Source organism: Drosophila willistoni (genome assembly GCF_018902025.1).
Source record: "Drosophila willistoni isolate 14030-0811.24 chromosome XR unlocalized genomic scaffold, UCI_dwil_1.1 Seg143, whole genome shotgun sequence".
NCBI classification, from domain to species: Eukaryota; Metazoa; Arthropoda; class Insecta; order Diptera; family Drosophilidae; genus Drosophila; species Drosophila willistoni.
In genome coordinates, this window is record NW_025814056.1 from 367,804 (window position 1) to 381,408 (window position 13,605).

At 39.1% G+C, this 13,605-nt stretch overlaps 4 protein-coding genes across 4 annotated transcripts; 2 read left to right on the forward strand and 2 right to left on the reverse strand.

Moving 5' to 3' along the window:
* Positions 1-250: 250 nt before the first annotated feature.
* Positions 251-4,591, reverse strand: LOC6646305 (probable basic-leucine zipper transcription factor Q). The gene is made up of 12 exons (XM_023178044.2): positions 4,251-4,591; positions 3,883-4,186; positions 3,003-3,296; positions 2,884-2,937; positions 2,697-2,807; positions 2,055-2,408; positions 1,756-1,977; positions 1,581-1,661; positions 1,179-1,502; positions 1,073-1,115; positions 510-1,018; positions 251-445 (listed from the first exon to the last, which is right to left on the reverse strand). Exons 3-12 carry the CDS (start codon positions 3,252-3,254, stop codon positions 344-346), a joined length of 2,052 nt encoding a protein of 683 aa, XP_023033812.1. The 5' UTR covers positions 3,255-3,296; positions 3,883-4,186; positions 4,251-4,591; the 3' UTR covers positions 251-343.
* Positions 4,592-5,361: 770 nt separating this feature from the next.
* On the reverse strand, positions 5,362-6,687 carry LOC26529537. The gene has a single exon (XM_015177614.3). The coding sequence runs from the start codon at positions 6,685-6,687 to the stop codon at positions 5,362-5,364; it is 1,326 nt and encodes a 441-aa protein (XP_015033100.3).
* A 1,853-nt stretch (positions 6,688-8,540) lies between these two features.
* On the forward strand, positions 8,541-10,535 carry LOC6646306 (adenosine deaminase 2). The gene is made up of 3 exons (XM_002068963.4): positions 8,541-9,566; positions 9,626-9,808; positions 9,873-10,535. The coding sequence occupies exons 1-3, from the start codon at positions 8,643-8,645 to the stop codon at positions 10,467-10,469; spliced, it is 1,704 nt and encodes a 567-aa protein (XP_002068999.2). The 5' UTR covers positions 8,541-8,642; the 3' UTR covers positions 10,470-10,535.
* Positions 10,536-11,259: 724 nt separating this feature from the next.
* Positions 11,260-13,597, forward strand: LOC6646307 (adenosine deaminase 2). Its single transcript, XM_002068964.4, has 3 exons — positions 11,260-12,253; positions 12,322-12,504; positions 12,565-13,597. Exons 1-3 carry the CDS (start codon positions 11,405-11,407, stop codon positions 13,186-13,188), a joined length of 1,656 nt encoding a protein of 551 aa, XP_002069000.2. The 5' UTR covers positions 11,260-11,404; the 3' UTR covers positions 13,189-13,597.
* The last annotated feature ends 8 nt before the right edge of the window (positions 13,598-13,605 follow it).

Sequence of the window (13,605 nt, forward strand, 5' to 3'; positions counted from 1 at the left end):
CATATGTACATGTATAAGAGAGGTTGCTGATATTTAAAAAATATTAAATATACGCCCCAGGAATTTTAAATGTATGTAAAATCGTTGCAGCTTCTTTTTTCTTTAAGGGGGACGCCAATTTTTTGGATTTATGACATGTTAGTTCTCTTGCGGTCTAAGTAATCCAGTTCTGAATGCTTGACATTCACAATTTCAAATTCTAAGTTTATGCCCACCGTAAAAAATACATAGATAGACCAAATATTATGAATTGTTTTTCTAACATTATACCGATTTATATTTGTTAGCAAAGAATACTAATCAGTTCCAAAAGAAAAAAAATCTCATAAAATACACGTATCAATCAATCAATGGGTTTTGTGGTCGCTGTGTAGGTATTTGTTTTTATATCCTTTCCCATTAATTTTGGCTCATATGCATTGACATTGGCCTCAAAGTCCTTGCGCTGAACAGAAGTTGACCAATATTTGGGTTTTAAATCAAAACAAAAAATAAGAAACAATACTTACCCCTTCCACATTGGTACTGCGATATTCCGCTTCGGCTTGCAGGAAGGCACACACAGCATCGTTTACTTCAGATTTATTTTTACCAGCAAAATGGTTATCAATATCTTCTTCTGTTACGCCAGAGCGTCGTCTTCGTCCTTTGCCCTCGGATGGTGCACGTCCACTTCGATCCCTGCTCTGTTGACTGGGAGTACGCGGCAATCTGCGATCTCTTGACTGATCTTTATGTGGTTTCTCCAAATCACTATTGGTACTCGTGTTTGCAGAATGATTCTTACGTATCTCTGTGCGTTCATAATCGATGCGTAACTTTATAGCTTCTATAATGGATATGGGATCAATGGGCTTGGGTTTGTTGGGTACATTACCGCAGAAGGCTATCTCAAAGGCATATGCATTAAAGTCCTCTTTGCCATCGAGAGTCTCCTGTATGACGCCGGGACAAGTGTGATCTTTGACCAAAATGTCAAAAAAGAGAGATTTAGTTCGTTGAACGAAACGTTCTTCGGCTAAGGATTGGACAATTATGGAGTGAATAGATAAATTGACGCATAGATTCTTACGTGTCAAATCGTTTGAATTTATCTGGGATTGAGAACGTTCCTCCTATAAAAATCGATTAACTTTAAAAGCAAAACTCGCTGGCAATTTTTTTTTGGTTTCACTCACAATAAATGTGGACATTTCGAATGTTTGTGGGGAACGTGATCCTCTTGGTGATGAAGTTGCTGACGGACACAAAGAGTTTTGTGCTGGGAGACTTTGATTCATGGCCATCGGCGATTGAAAGTGTGGTCCCTGCGACTGAATTGGTTGTGTGCAACATTGCGATCCTGTTGATGTCTTTGGGCGTGGCGTCGATATTGGACAACTCCGAAAAGTTACCTGGGGCTGACACTGGGACTGGGGCAGTTGGCGTTGCTGTTGTTGTTGTTGTTTCGATGGCATCGGTAACTGCATGTAGCTCGTCTCATCGAACGACCTATTATCAGACTGAGCAAGGAATGGAAAACCTTAATTCAGCAAAAGAGAACAAGAGGGGATTTTGGGAGTAGGAGTAGCTGTACTTACCCGCAAGCGTTGTTGAGTCATCTTTGGCGTACCCATCATCCTTTGACCACAACTGTTCGATGGTGTTGGCGGTTGCATCATCTACATATACATATATATACATATACAGAAGAGGCAAAATAACGCCCCAAACATACTGTAATTGAAGAGATAGAATTGAGCTAACAGCACTTACCCTGGTCGATGGAGGCAGCGGCTTGTATGTTGCATTGCATCGTTGAGTGTTTGTTGCTGTTGGTCCTGGTGTTGGTGTTGGTGTTGCTTCTCCCAGCGATGGTGGTCGATATGGTTGTGCTTGTGGCATGCAACTTCTGTTCGCAAGCGGACGTTGAATGCAATTTGTATCTGGTAGCCATGGCGACTCTTGACCTATCATTGTGCTATTGAGATGCGGTTCCTAGTGCAAAAAGAAATTTGAAATGGCATGCAAATAGATTGAATTGATTACATTGATGATGGGGCGGGTAAGCTTACAAATCGATTAAAACTCTCATTATTGTTTAAACAATGTTCCTGCTGCTGCTGCTGCTGCTGATATGGAATATGATGATGTTGTTGCTGCTGAAAATGATAATATTGCGGTTGTTGTTGCTGATATTGTTGCAGTTGTTTCGGTTGTTGCTGACAACAAAGATGTTGCGGCTGCTGTTGGTAATATTGTTGTTGCAGTTGCAGTTGTTGCTGCTGCTGCTGCCAGCTGCCATAGTTGATACCCAAATTAGTGCTTTCGTTGTTTGCACTGCAGCAAGTTGTATTGTTTAAACTGCTTTGCTGATCATGGCTTTGGCTCATCTGGTATGGATTCCCACCAGGTGCATTGGCCAAGCACTATAAATAAAATGGTATTGTAAAAATATATTTAATATCAATCGAATGAGAACTTGATTTTAGCTAACTGAAATTGAGCCAATTGGTTTGTAAGTTAGTTAGTAAAATAAATAATATTAACTATATATTAACTAACTATATAGTTATAGTCCAGAATTTTTCTGGCCACATATTATCTTGTTTTTTAGTGGCCCCTAAACATTTCATCTTCGTACTTCCCCCTACTAAATGGGCTTACCAGTTAAGTTATTTATATGTATACTATATTTCTTTTGGACGATTACTCACAGACGTTTGATTAACGGGCATTTTGGATTGCCTTTGTTGTTTTTGCAGTTGTTGTGACACTACTTCGTTTAAAGGTGTTGCTCTTGCTTGTTCTGCTTCTATGACCGATTGCTATTTTTATGGTAATTTGAATTATACACCGTAAAATCAAACAGTTTTGCACACTCGCACTCTTCTCAATACTCACATTGACGCTCGAACATTGAAGACCTACGAAATTCCCGGATCCCTCTGGTGAGCACTGCAAAATGCATATATAGGATAGATTATAGTTAATTGGGGGATGGCATCGAGGGGGAGACTTACGAAATTGGACATGCCACGTTGACACTCGCGTGTTGTGGATGCAGGTGGAGCACTCCGTGAACGTGTAACATGACGATCTTGTGATGGCTGAGTGAAAAATGATTGATTAAATGCTTTAGCCTTTTGTAAGAGGGGGTTCTGCTGTTGCTGCTGCTGTTGTTGCATGGTTAGCTTTTGCATGTTGTCGCATATTGGTGATTGAGTGTGAATTGATTGGGAATGTATCATTTGCAGCGTTTCTTGCATAGGCATCTGTTGGCTGTTATTGTTTGGATACTGGTGTAAGCTATAGGGCTATTACAACAACATAAATGAATTAATTATAATTAATAATTATGGGTATAAGAAATCACAAAACTTATATTTAAAGCAAGATGTGTGCTAACAGGGATAAAAGCGAAATAAACGTTATTATTAACATATGTATGTCCAGACCTCGCGAACTTATTAATCTTGAACGATGGAGGAAATAACCATTTAAAATACGATTCTAACAAATTCTTTCCTATAGCGACTTGATCTTAATGAGTTTTATTTTGATTCAAAGAATAAATGTAAGGAATTGACAGATTGCAATGACTAACTTCTATAGGATTAAAGAAACTCTTTCTGAGCCATAAAAAAAAAAAAAAAACAGATTCTCAGAAAACAAATAATGATAAAAGTGTTATCCGGTCAAAAAAAAAAAACAAAATAATAAATCGAAGTCAAACATTTTTTTGACTAATTAAAATTTCTATCCGAATCGGATTTTTGAGAGGGGGAAATAGCCCCTTTTCACCCTCCGTAGAGCCGCTGATGAAGGTACTCAACATAGGAAAAACAAATTGATAAAGCGTTTGAAAGATCATACATTGGTTGGATTTACCGTTTAGCTTACCGTTTGTTGTATGAATAATGAAGATGATGGTGCATTCTGTGCCCTGTCCCGTGTGATACAATGATTGCTTGCTCGGTGTTGCAATGACCTCCCTGATTGTTCCAGGGATAATTGTCGATTGTTATTAGCGTCATTTACACATGCACAATCTCTAACAGGAAGGACATTAACGATCTGTAAACTCTCGGAATCCGCTAGAAATTCAGTACAGAGATTGCGCTCTGCAGCCGCTCTCTGGTCTTGCTGATATCCTAACAGTCGGCCAAGTAAAGTAAGCAGCTCATCGGGCAGGAGCACAGAATTTCTAACGAAATGGGATTCTAATATTTGAAGACTTTCTTGGATAGCTTCTTTTTTTTTTTACTTACATACACTCTAAGCCGTTTGCGGGCAGTTTTGTGTGTGAAAATTAGCGAAAATGATATTTGGATAAAGATATATTTATACGGTTTTACAAAACACACACACAAAGTTTTCTTTAGTTCTTTTGACAAGGGGCCAAAGGTTTGTTGTAAAGGTTAAATGCAAAATATTAAAATTCTTGCACTAACCCTGACAAATTAATATTAACATTTTATCGAAAAACTGTGCAAAAATTTGTAATTAAATGTGTTTTTGGTTTCTTATTTTTTGTTGTTTAAGTGGGAACTTTTGCCGAATCTTATAAAACAGAATGTTATTTTGAATATATAGGAAATAAACCAAAACACCAATGACAAGGCTTACTTGAAGTGTTATGAAATAGAAATACACAAAATGTTACAGATAAGGTGTTTGAGTGTTCGATATGAAACATTAAGTGGATGAGATTGAAACTAAGACACTAAACTACATGGATATGGGGACAAGTCTTTAGAGACATTTGTTTTTCTTGAAACTTTCAAAAACTAATATATTCAAGGAATTGAGTCTTAAATTGCAAATGAACTGTATAATATTGCATTTCCTTTTATGAACATCGCGTTTGTCCGTTCGAGCTTCTATTATCGACTTTACAATAATGAAACCCGTTATTAATTAAATAATATTTTAAAAGAGAGCTAATTTCTGTAAATACTCGATTCTTCGAAATCAAATGTCAAGAGTGATAAGCAACCACAGAAGTGCATTACATGCCGTTGATAAAAAAAAAACCAATAAGTAACTGAAACAAAGTGGTCGATTTATACATAGTAATTATTGAAAGCATAGTGAACTTTGAGTTGGGTTTCAAGTTGATAATGCATAAATTCTTGAACATTTTATTGGACACACAAAGTAAATATTAATTTTAAGTTGATTTAGTTGTTTATTGATTATTTTATTTAGTTGCTAATCATGTTTTTAAAAGAGGTACTTCAATGCATTGCTTTTGTTCTTAGAATCTAATCAGACTAATCATATTGAGCTTTAAACAGTTTGCGAATCTAGTTATTAGCCATCAAAAATTCAATTGCTACCTGTTCGAATCAAATTGAATCGAATCGAATGGAATCCTCTTTATGTATCTTGGCCATGTTCATTAAGCAAACGCTGCAATTCCAAATCCACAAAGGCCAAATCGTTTGTCTCTGTTGCATCCGTAGCAGTAGATACCCTTGAGCAATTGTCATGCCAAACGGAAATGGGGGTTAAGGATGAAGAGGGTGATAGAGTAGAAGCATCATCATCGTCATCATCTAACGCTGGGCTTCGATATCTAGGCAATAGCTTGGCAAGTTTTGTGAGAAATGTGGGTGTGGCATGGATATTGCGCGTGAAATCCAATTCATGCAAACTTTTCGCCTGGCTGGCAATGAATGGTAGCAAAGCATGCGCCACTTGCGGCTGCTGTGGCAGCCACTTGATGCTGCCATCCATGGCATCATAGTGCACCGTCAGCTGTGAATGCCAGGCAAGCCGATGCAGGCGCACCGCTCCTGTCTGTGCCCCCGAAAGTAAGAGACGTGGCAGGCTAGCATCGAGTTGACATTGCAAATGTAGTCCCACAATTTGACAGCCATGCAATGCCTGTAGGCAGGCAGAGATGATGTTGGTGGCTGCTTCGTTTCCAGCTGCATTTGCTTTGTCATCGGCAGGCAGAGTAGCAGACGGAGTAGCAGATTCTGTGGAAGCTGAACAACAACACAGAAAGCCTGTCAATTGCCGCAGCTGTGGCAATTGGTGGATCTCCATGGCTGTGGCACGCACAATGCACGCTGGCAATTTTAGCGTTTGCAATGTTTGTCCATATTTGATGTTAGTCCACGAGTAGTCCTCGTCGTTGTCATTGTCGTCAACGCAGTTGTAGTTGTAGTCAGAGCGATTTCCATGCCCATTATGATTTCGACTCCCTTTCGTGTGTAATTCAAACACAGTCAGTTGCTTTAGTTGGCCAAAAAGAATGCCGAGATCCGCAGGCTTGAGTCCCACACCCCAACCCAATTGCAGGTGCACAATGTTGATGCAAATTTCGGGCAATTGCCGCAATAGCAACGAATTGCACTCCCTAAAGCTCATCTTCAACATGCGAGGCAAACATTGTCTGTTGCCTCGTATCCGGCTTAACCAGTCCAAGCACACCTCACTACAGCTGCCATGGAGATTGAGCAGAGCCTGCGTCCGGTTTGCCATATGATGCAGCAGTTGACTCTGTTCTCTGGCGCTTAGTAACTTTAATTGCTCCTCCTCGTGATAGTGATGCCAATCGAATTGTTTGCCATATTTCCGTTTCCAAATATCTAGTATCAAATGTCCAAGTCTCGCATCCTCCAGCTGAAGTAGAACAAATTGGTCTCGAATCGAGAGTTCGCCGCATATTAGTAGCAGGCAATCATCATTTAGCATTGTCAGTTTCATGACTGTGGATTCGTGGTATATTTTTCTGCTCTATCTCTCTATCTCTGTCTCTTCAGTGTGGATTAGTTATCTGTTTTTAGTTGCATCCCAAAAAGACTCTCCGTATCGTCCTCGATGAGTGAACTGCATCAACCTACTGCAAAACCGACGCGAGCTGAACGCAATTTGAACCCCCGGCTTGGAATCACTGTTTCTCTTGCAGTTCATGCGTACATATGCGTCACTGGGACACTGCCACCCCTACCACCTACCATACCACCACACCATCACCACCACCACCATCACCGCCACTGGCAACAGACTAATAATACTTACAGATCGTATTACAAACTGACTGTTACAGTGATTACAGTAAATTTGTATCCAAATTATATGATTTCATTATTATTATTGGCGCAAAATTAGTAGATTGAAATCTCTCTAAGCAATAATTTTTTTGAATTACTAGAATATTTACATCTGCTTGTAAATTATTTAATTTTCTGTTATCCTTGCACCACTGTGCATTGACTTTGGTGGTAGTCGCTGTGACGAATATAAATGCCATGTCAACCCCTACCTATACTGCCTGGTCTAAGAACTCCAGCTCAAAGTCCGCTCAGAGAAGAGAGGGAAGACAAGGAAGAGAGCGAAAGCAAGAGAACGTTAGCATATGTGTGGGGGGTGACCAGCAGGATGACGGTTGGAACTGAGTTGAGTTTTTCCATTTCCCTTCTCTATTGGAAATGTATAGTTGGTGAACCGTTTGGCGATTGTCTTTCAGTTATCGCTGACTGAGCGGCATTGGCTATTTTTAAACCAAAAAATAAAGGGAACAACATACAATAATTGATAACATGTGAGACATGTGGTACAAAGACACAAAGAGTATGTAGTTGTAGTTTAGTAGTGTGCTTGCTACTGGATAGGAATGCCAAGATGAATGATAAAGTAAGTGAGTGGGATCATAAACAAATAATATGTCCGTTTAACATTGATGATCGAAAAACTAGCAAGCATGATGTAAGGCCTTTCAGAGTTATTTTTATATTATTTTTATTTATTATTTTATTATTTTATTTTTTATTTGTTTTATTATTATTTCAACTAAATGCATTTATGATTCCCAACTAGTTAAAGTTTGACAGTGTTGTAGATATCCAAAATGGCTTAATAATCAAAACAGAGTCGTAGGATTTATGATTTCTAACTAGTTTTAGCTTTCATTACAATTGGTATACTTTATGTCAATAAAGTTATTAATAACTGGTATAAGCATATCAAACGAAAGGAAATTTGGTATTAAGGTCGTACAATGAATGCTTTCATTGGGGGTCCTTACAGGCCCCGTCAGTAATTCAAAATTTTGTTTACTGTTTTCTCTTTTAACTCCTTATACACACAACTAGTGAGTTTTCGATGTTGTCGAGCAATTTTGATAAATCGTTGTACTGACAAAATGCCTTCATTGAAATTACTGATCCCACAATTTGGATTTTTTAATTGGGCCCTCCCTCGAATTGTTTTCTAGATCCGTCCATGCCAGGTGCAATATTTGTTAATATGGGAACACACTTGCTTAGATCACGAATCTCTTATTTGGTTGGGGGTTTTGCCAGGGTTGTCGTGTGTGTAGGGCCTGGCACAAAAAAAAAAAACCGTAAAAGTTGTCGATGATAGAAAAAAGATTCAAATTTGCTCTTATTAAGATAACTTAAGCAGGCCACGCAAGAGAAATAAGAAGACCAACTGTCTCTTAACTCGTAATTGGTGTTCACATCGCCATGTATTCAGATGTCATCAGAAGCAATTGCCAAACAATGTTGCCCACATAGTGCAAATCAACACCTACATCTAGAATGTAGTAACTAGATTTAACTGTCATTGATTCAGTTCTCTCAATCTGGTTATCAGATAAGTAATTATTATAATATTCCTGGTTTATAAAAGCAAAATTTTCAGTAATGGCCACCACAAGCAATAAATGTCCATTTGGTGAGCGTATAATCCGCTTGAATCTAACAGCAACATCGAACACATCGATGGCAAGGCACGATCAAAGCCATAACGATAATGATGCAGAGCGGGCTCGCGGTGAAATAAATAACAAAACTTGTAGCCACTGTTTCCTTCACTTTGGAATTGTTTCATTATTTTGTCTGTTGCTCGCATTGGTCTGGCTTATATTTATGAGTTTGGATTTCTATGACTGTACGCCCGAGGAGCGTTTCGCTCGCCGCCATCTGGCGTATGTCTCAAGGGAAGAGCGTCAGCGTTTAGGTGGTCGGGTAAGGCTTTCACCGCTGGAGGAGAAGGCTAATTTCCATTTGATGAATGACCTAAAAATGGACAATCAATCGCAACAAATTTGGCGTAACTATGAGCCACATTCGCATTTACTTAATATTTACAATATCAGCGAAACGAAACTATATAGTCTTTTACGGACTATGCCCAAGGGTGGTCTACTTCATGTTCACGATTCGGGAATGCTGAATACCAAATTGCTAGTGGAGCTAATCGAACGCGATGATCTTTGGACATGTGTAGGCATGGATAATAGTTTCGAAGATTTTCGTTTCTCGCTAAAATTTCCGTCCCAAATTGGGCCTCAAAGCGATTACAAGTGTACTTGGATGCTGATGAGTCAACTTAAGCAGCGTGACAATCAAACCGTGATTGAGGAACAACTAAAGTCTAGTCTGTCAATGAATGTTCATAGTTTCACGAACTCCACACATTTGGCCAGACATTTAAGACGGGCACATCGTTTGGTTTATGGTCTAATAACATTTCGTCCAGTGTGGCGAAATTTTTTGTTTAACATGTTGGAGGATTTCTATGCAGATGGCGTGAGCTATGTGGAATTACGCTCATCTCTGCCAGTTGTGAGTAGAACTCTAAATTTGTGAGGAACTTAATGTTAAGCACCTTCAATCCCTGACAGTTGTATGATCTGGAGGGCAATAATTATTCACTTTTCGATACGGCCCATTCGTTGGCTACAGCAGCGAAAATTTTCAAATCCACTTACCCCAATTTTATTGACCTAAAATTAATCTATGCTCCACTGAGAGAATCTAATGATAATCGCTTGGATGAATATATAGAAAATGTTCGGATGTTGAAGGTATGCTTTTATAACCTTTTTTCTTTTATATATTATGCCGCAATATTTGCATTTTCTTTTGTAGAAACAATTTCCCAATTTAATCACCGGCTTTGACCTACTCTCATTGGGTAATGAATGTGATTTACCGCAATTGTCACAATTAAGACAACTTTTGCATATTAGTAAGGAAATTGATTTCTATTTTCATGCCGGTGAATCACGTTGTATGGATATGGCCAAAACAAATGAGAATCTACTCGATGCTCTATTAATGGGTAGCAAACGCATTGGCAATGCCCTCAATTTGCCGCTGCATCCGGAAATCTTAAAAACAATGAGACAATCGAATGTGGCCATTGAGATAAATCCACTCTCGAATTATTATCTACAGTATGTCAATGATTTTCGTCAACATCCGGCAGCGTATTTAATTGCCGCTGGTTTTCCCATTGTCGTTGGTTCTGATTATCCATATTTTTGGAATGCCTCGCCACTGACATCGGATTTCTATGTGACATTCGTTGGCATTGCCAGTGGCCAGGACAATTTGCGTCTACTGAAACAGTTGGCCATGAATTCCTTTATCTACAGCTCACTGAACGGTGAGGAGAAGATGACTGCAATGGCCAAATGGCAGTGCCATTGGGATAATTGGCTCAAGCGTTTTGTCAGCCAATGATTCAAACATAGAACAAATGAGAGAGAAGAGAGAGAGAGATGTTAAAAAAGATATTTGTATTGAAAATATAAAAAGAAATTAAATGGAAAATTTTTGTAATTCCGCAAAAATTCCAGAAAGAGAGAAAACTGTAATTAGTTTTAAAATCGTTTGTTAATCAAAGAAATTGCTTTATTCAAAAATGAAACTTTATAATATCCTCGCTGAAGGTATTATAAATTGGATAAATTAGTAGAAAATCGATCAGCATTAATAGAAGTCAATTAAAGATTTATAGGTCTGTCCATCGATCCTTTCGATTCACTAGATAACTTTCATTAAATCATCGTGGATTAGGTTTGATTTTTGATAAATGGTTTTTTGGCTTTCCGGTTTTGTTTAATTGAAATGCTCTCAGTAGCAAATATGTAGATAATGCCAGGCGACAAATGAAAAAAAAAAACTACTCGAATGTCATGGCTATGGTTATGGTTACGGTTATGGTTATGGTTACGGTTATAGTTATGTAATCTAATCTTTTGACGCTCATAAATCAAGATGCCTGATTGCCTGGCCATGATTAACGCTCAAAACGATGATAGTGATAATGATGGTGATGATGATGGGTTAGCAACGCTTTGTGCTTATTATTATTATTATTATTATTGATATTTTACGCGCACAAAGAAAACACTGATAGAATCAAATGCAGGGCCTATCAACAAATCCAGTTCAAACGCGTGTTAAATCAAAGATAATAAATACAAATTCAATGACCACCCAACCATTAACCATCCAATCATCGTTTCAGATAAGTGACCAACACAAAAAAAAAAAAAAAAACCGAATTGAAGTGGAAGTGGAAGCGTCGACAACTTTAGTTGTGCCACGGACATTGACACGATCAGTCGAAAAACAAGAAAATAAATAAAAGAGAGACAGAAAAAAGTGTCGAAATGTTACTGTCCACCTCCTCTTTTAGTAATCTAATCGTTCTACTGAGCGTGTTGGGTCTTTTTTGCGGCTGGACGGAATCTCGCATGCATCCCAAAGATGTACACGATCGAAAGCTATTGACACTATATGGTCATTCAAAAAATGTGGAGCCACTACTTGGTCGTAGTCGTCCCACACCCGAAACGTATCAGACTCTGCGCAGTGCCTTCTTTCGCTATGAGGAGTCACGTTCGTTAGGTCACGATCTGGAGCTAACTGAGCAAGAGATAAAGGCAAATGAGACCATTATGAAGGCCAAACTGTCCGAGTATTCCGAGGGTCTGATAACTCCCCATCTTTTCAAGCCTTCGCAACATATTTTCGATGTTTTGGATGCCATTAAGAATACCGAACTCTTTCAGCTGCTTAAGCAGATGCCCAAAGGCGCTGTCTTGCATGCTCATGACACGGCCTTATGCAGCACGGAGTGTATCATCAAATTGACCTACAAAGACGATTTATGGATTTGCCGTCAATCGAATGAATTGACGGCAAGTGCCTTGCGTTTTGCCAAAGAAAAACCTGCGGCACTTGATGAATCCGGTTGCGATTGGACTCGATTGTCTGCTGTGCGCGAGGAGTTCGGTAGCACTGAGGTCGATGAGTATCTGAAAGAGCGTCTCACCATCTATCCCAACAAAAAGTTTGAAGACAACAATGCGGCCTGGGCATATTTTATGAATATCTTTGCCCTACTCGATGGTCTGGTTATGTATGCCCCCGTCTGGGCGGAATACTATTACAATTCATTGGAGGAATTTTTGGAAGATGGTGTACAGTATTTGGAATTCCGTACGGTTCTGCCAACGGTAGGTCTTTAATTGTTTACAAAAACCAAAGCTGTTGTCATTTTCAAAATCTCTCGCCCCCTTTCAAGTTGTATGATCTGGAGGGTACACAGTTTACACAATTGGATACTGTACGCATCTATGTCGAAACCCTGGAGAAATTCAAGGCTGACCATCCCGATTTCATAGGCTCACGCATGATATATGCTCCACTACGTAATACCGATGCAGCTGGTGTTTCTAGCTATGTCGAAACTCTCAAGGAAATCAGAGTAAGTTAGATGCTCTCTTTTAAACCCCCTTCCATTTTAAAGTGTTTCCTTTTGTTCCAGGAGAAATATCCCGATTTTGTGGCCGGGTTCGATTTGGTGGGGCAAGAGGAATTGGGACGCCCTCTAAGAGATTTCATTGATCAATTACTGGAGATACCCGATGATATTGACTTCTATTTCCATGCCGGCGAAACAAATTGGTTCGGCTCTTCGGTCGATGAAAATCTAATTGATGCCATTCTCTTGGGCACTAAACGTATTGGACATGGCTTTGGGCTCACCAAGCATCCCGTTGTTCTGGATATGGTTAAGAAACTAAATGTGGGCATTGAGGTCAATCCGGTTTCGAATCAAGTGCTACAATTGATATCCGATTTTCGTAATCATCCATGTGCCCATTACATTGCCGATGGCTATCCCGTTGTAATCTCATCCGATGATCCATCCTTTTGGAAAGCAACTCCGCTGACGCATGACTACTACATCACATTCCTGGGTATTGCCTCACAGCATGCCGATCTGCGTTTACTCAAGAAATTGGCTCTGAATTCTATCCAATATAGCTCACTCTCAGCAGATCAACAATTTGATGCCCTGGCCAAATGGCAAATCAAATGGGATGATTTTATTGCCACAGTTAATAATACGAAAAATTCTGCATCGCCCAGTCAGCACCTCGATTGACTAGCACGGGTGGTGACAGTCCTGTTGATTGCCTTCTCCTCCCTGAGTTTTGGCCAGCAGCTCTAGTCTGTACACTACTCCAATACAAATTCCATCTCCGCCAAAAACCAAACACACACATACACACAAACTCATTATCAAACACTTTTAAAAACCTATCTAATCCGTATATGCCAAATGTGTTTTTTTTTTGTTTTTCTACCTTTTTGTAAGATAATTTCATATTTGTTAGTATTTAGTTAGCCTTAAGCTTCTTTTTTGTCTATTTGTCTCTGTCTCTCTAATTCAGGACCATTACTCTTACATATACCTCTTAAAGGACACAACAGCAGCTACTGCAGCAATTGTATACTAAATGGAGCAACTATCGTAATAAACGGAAACTTGTGTTAGTCGTAGCCATACAAAACCATCAAG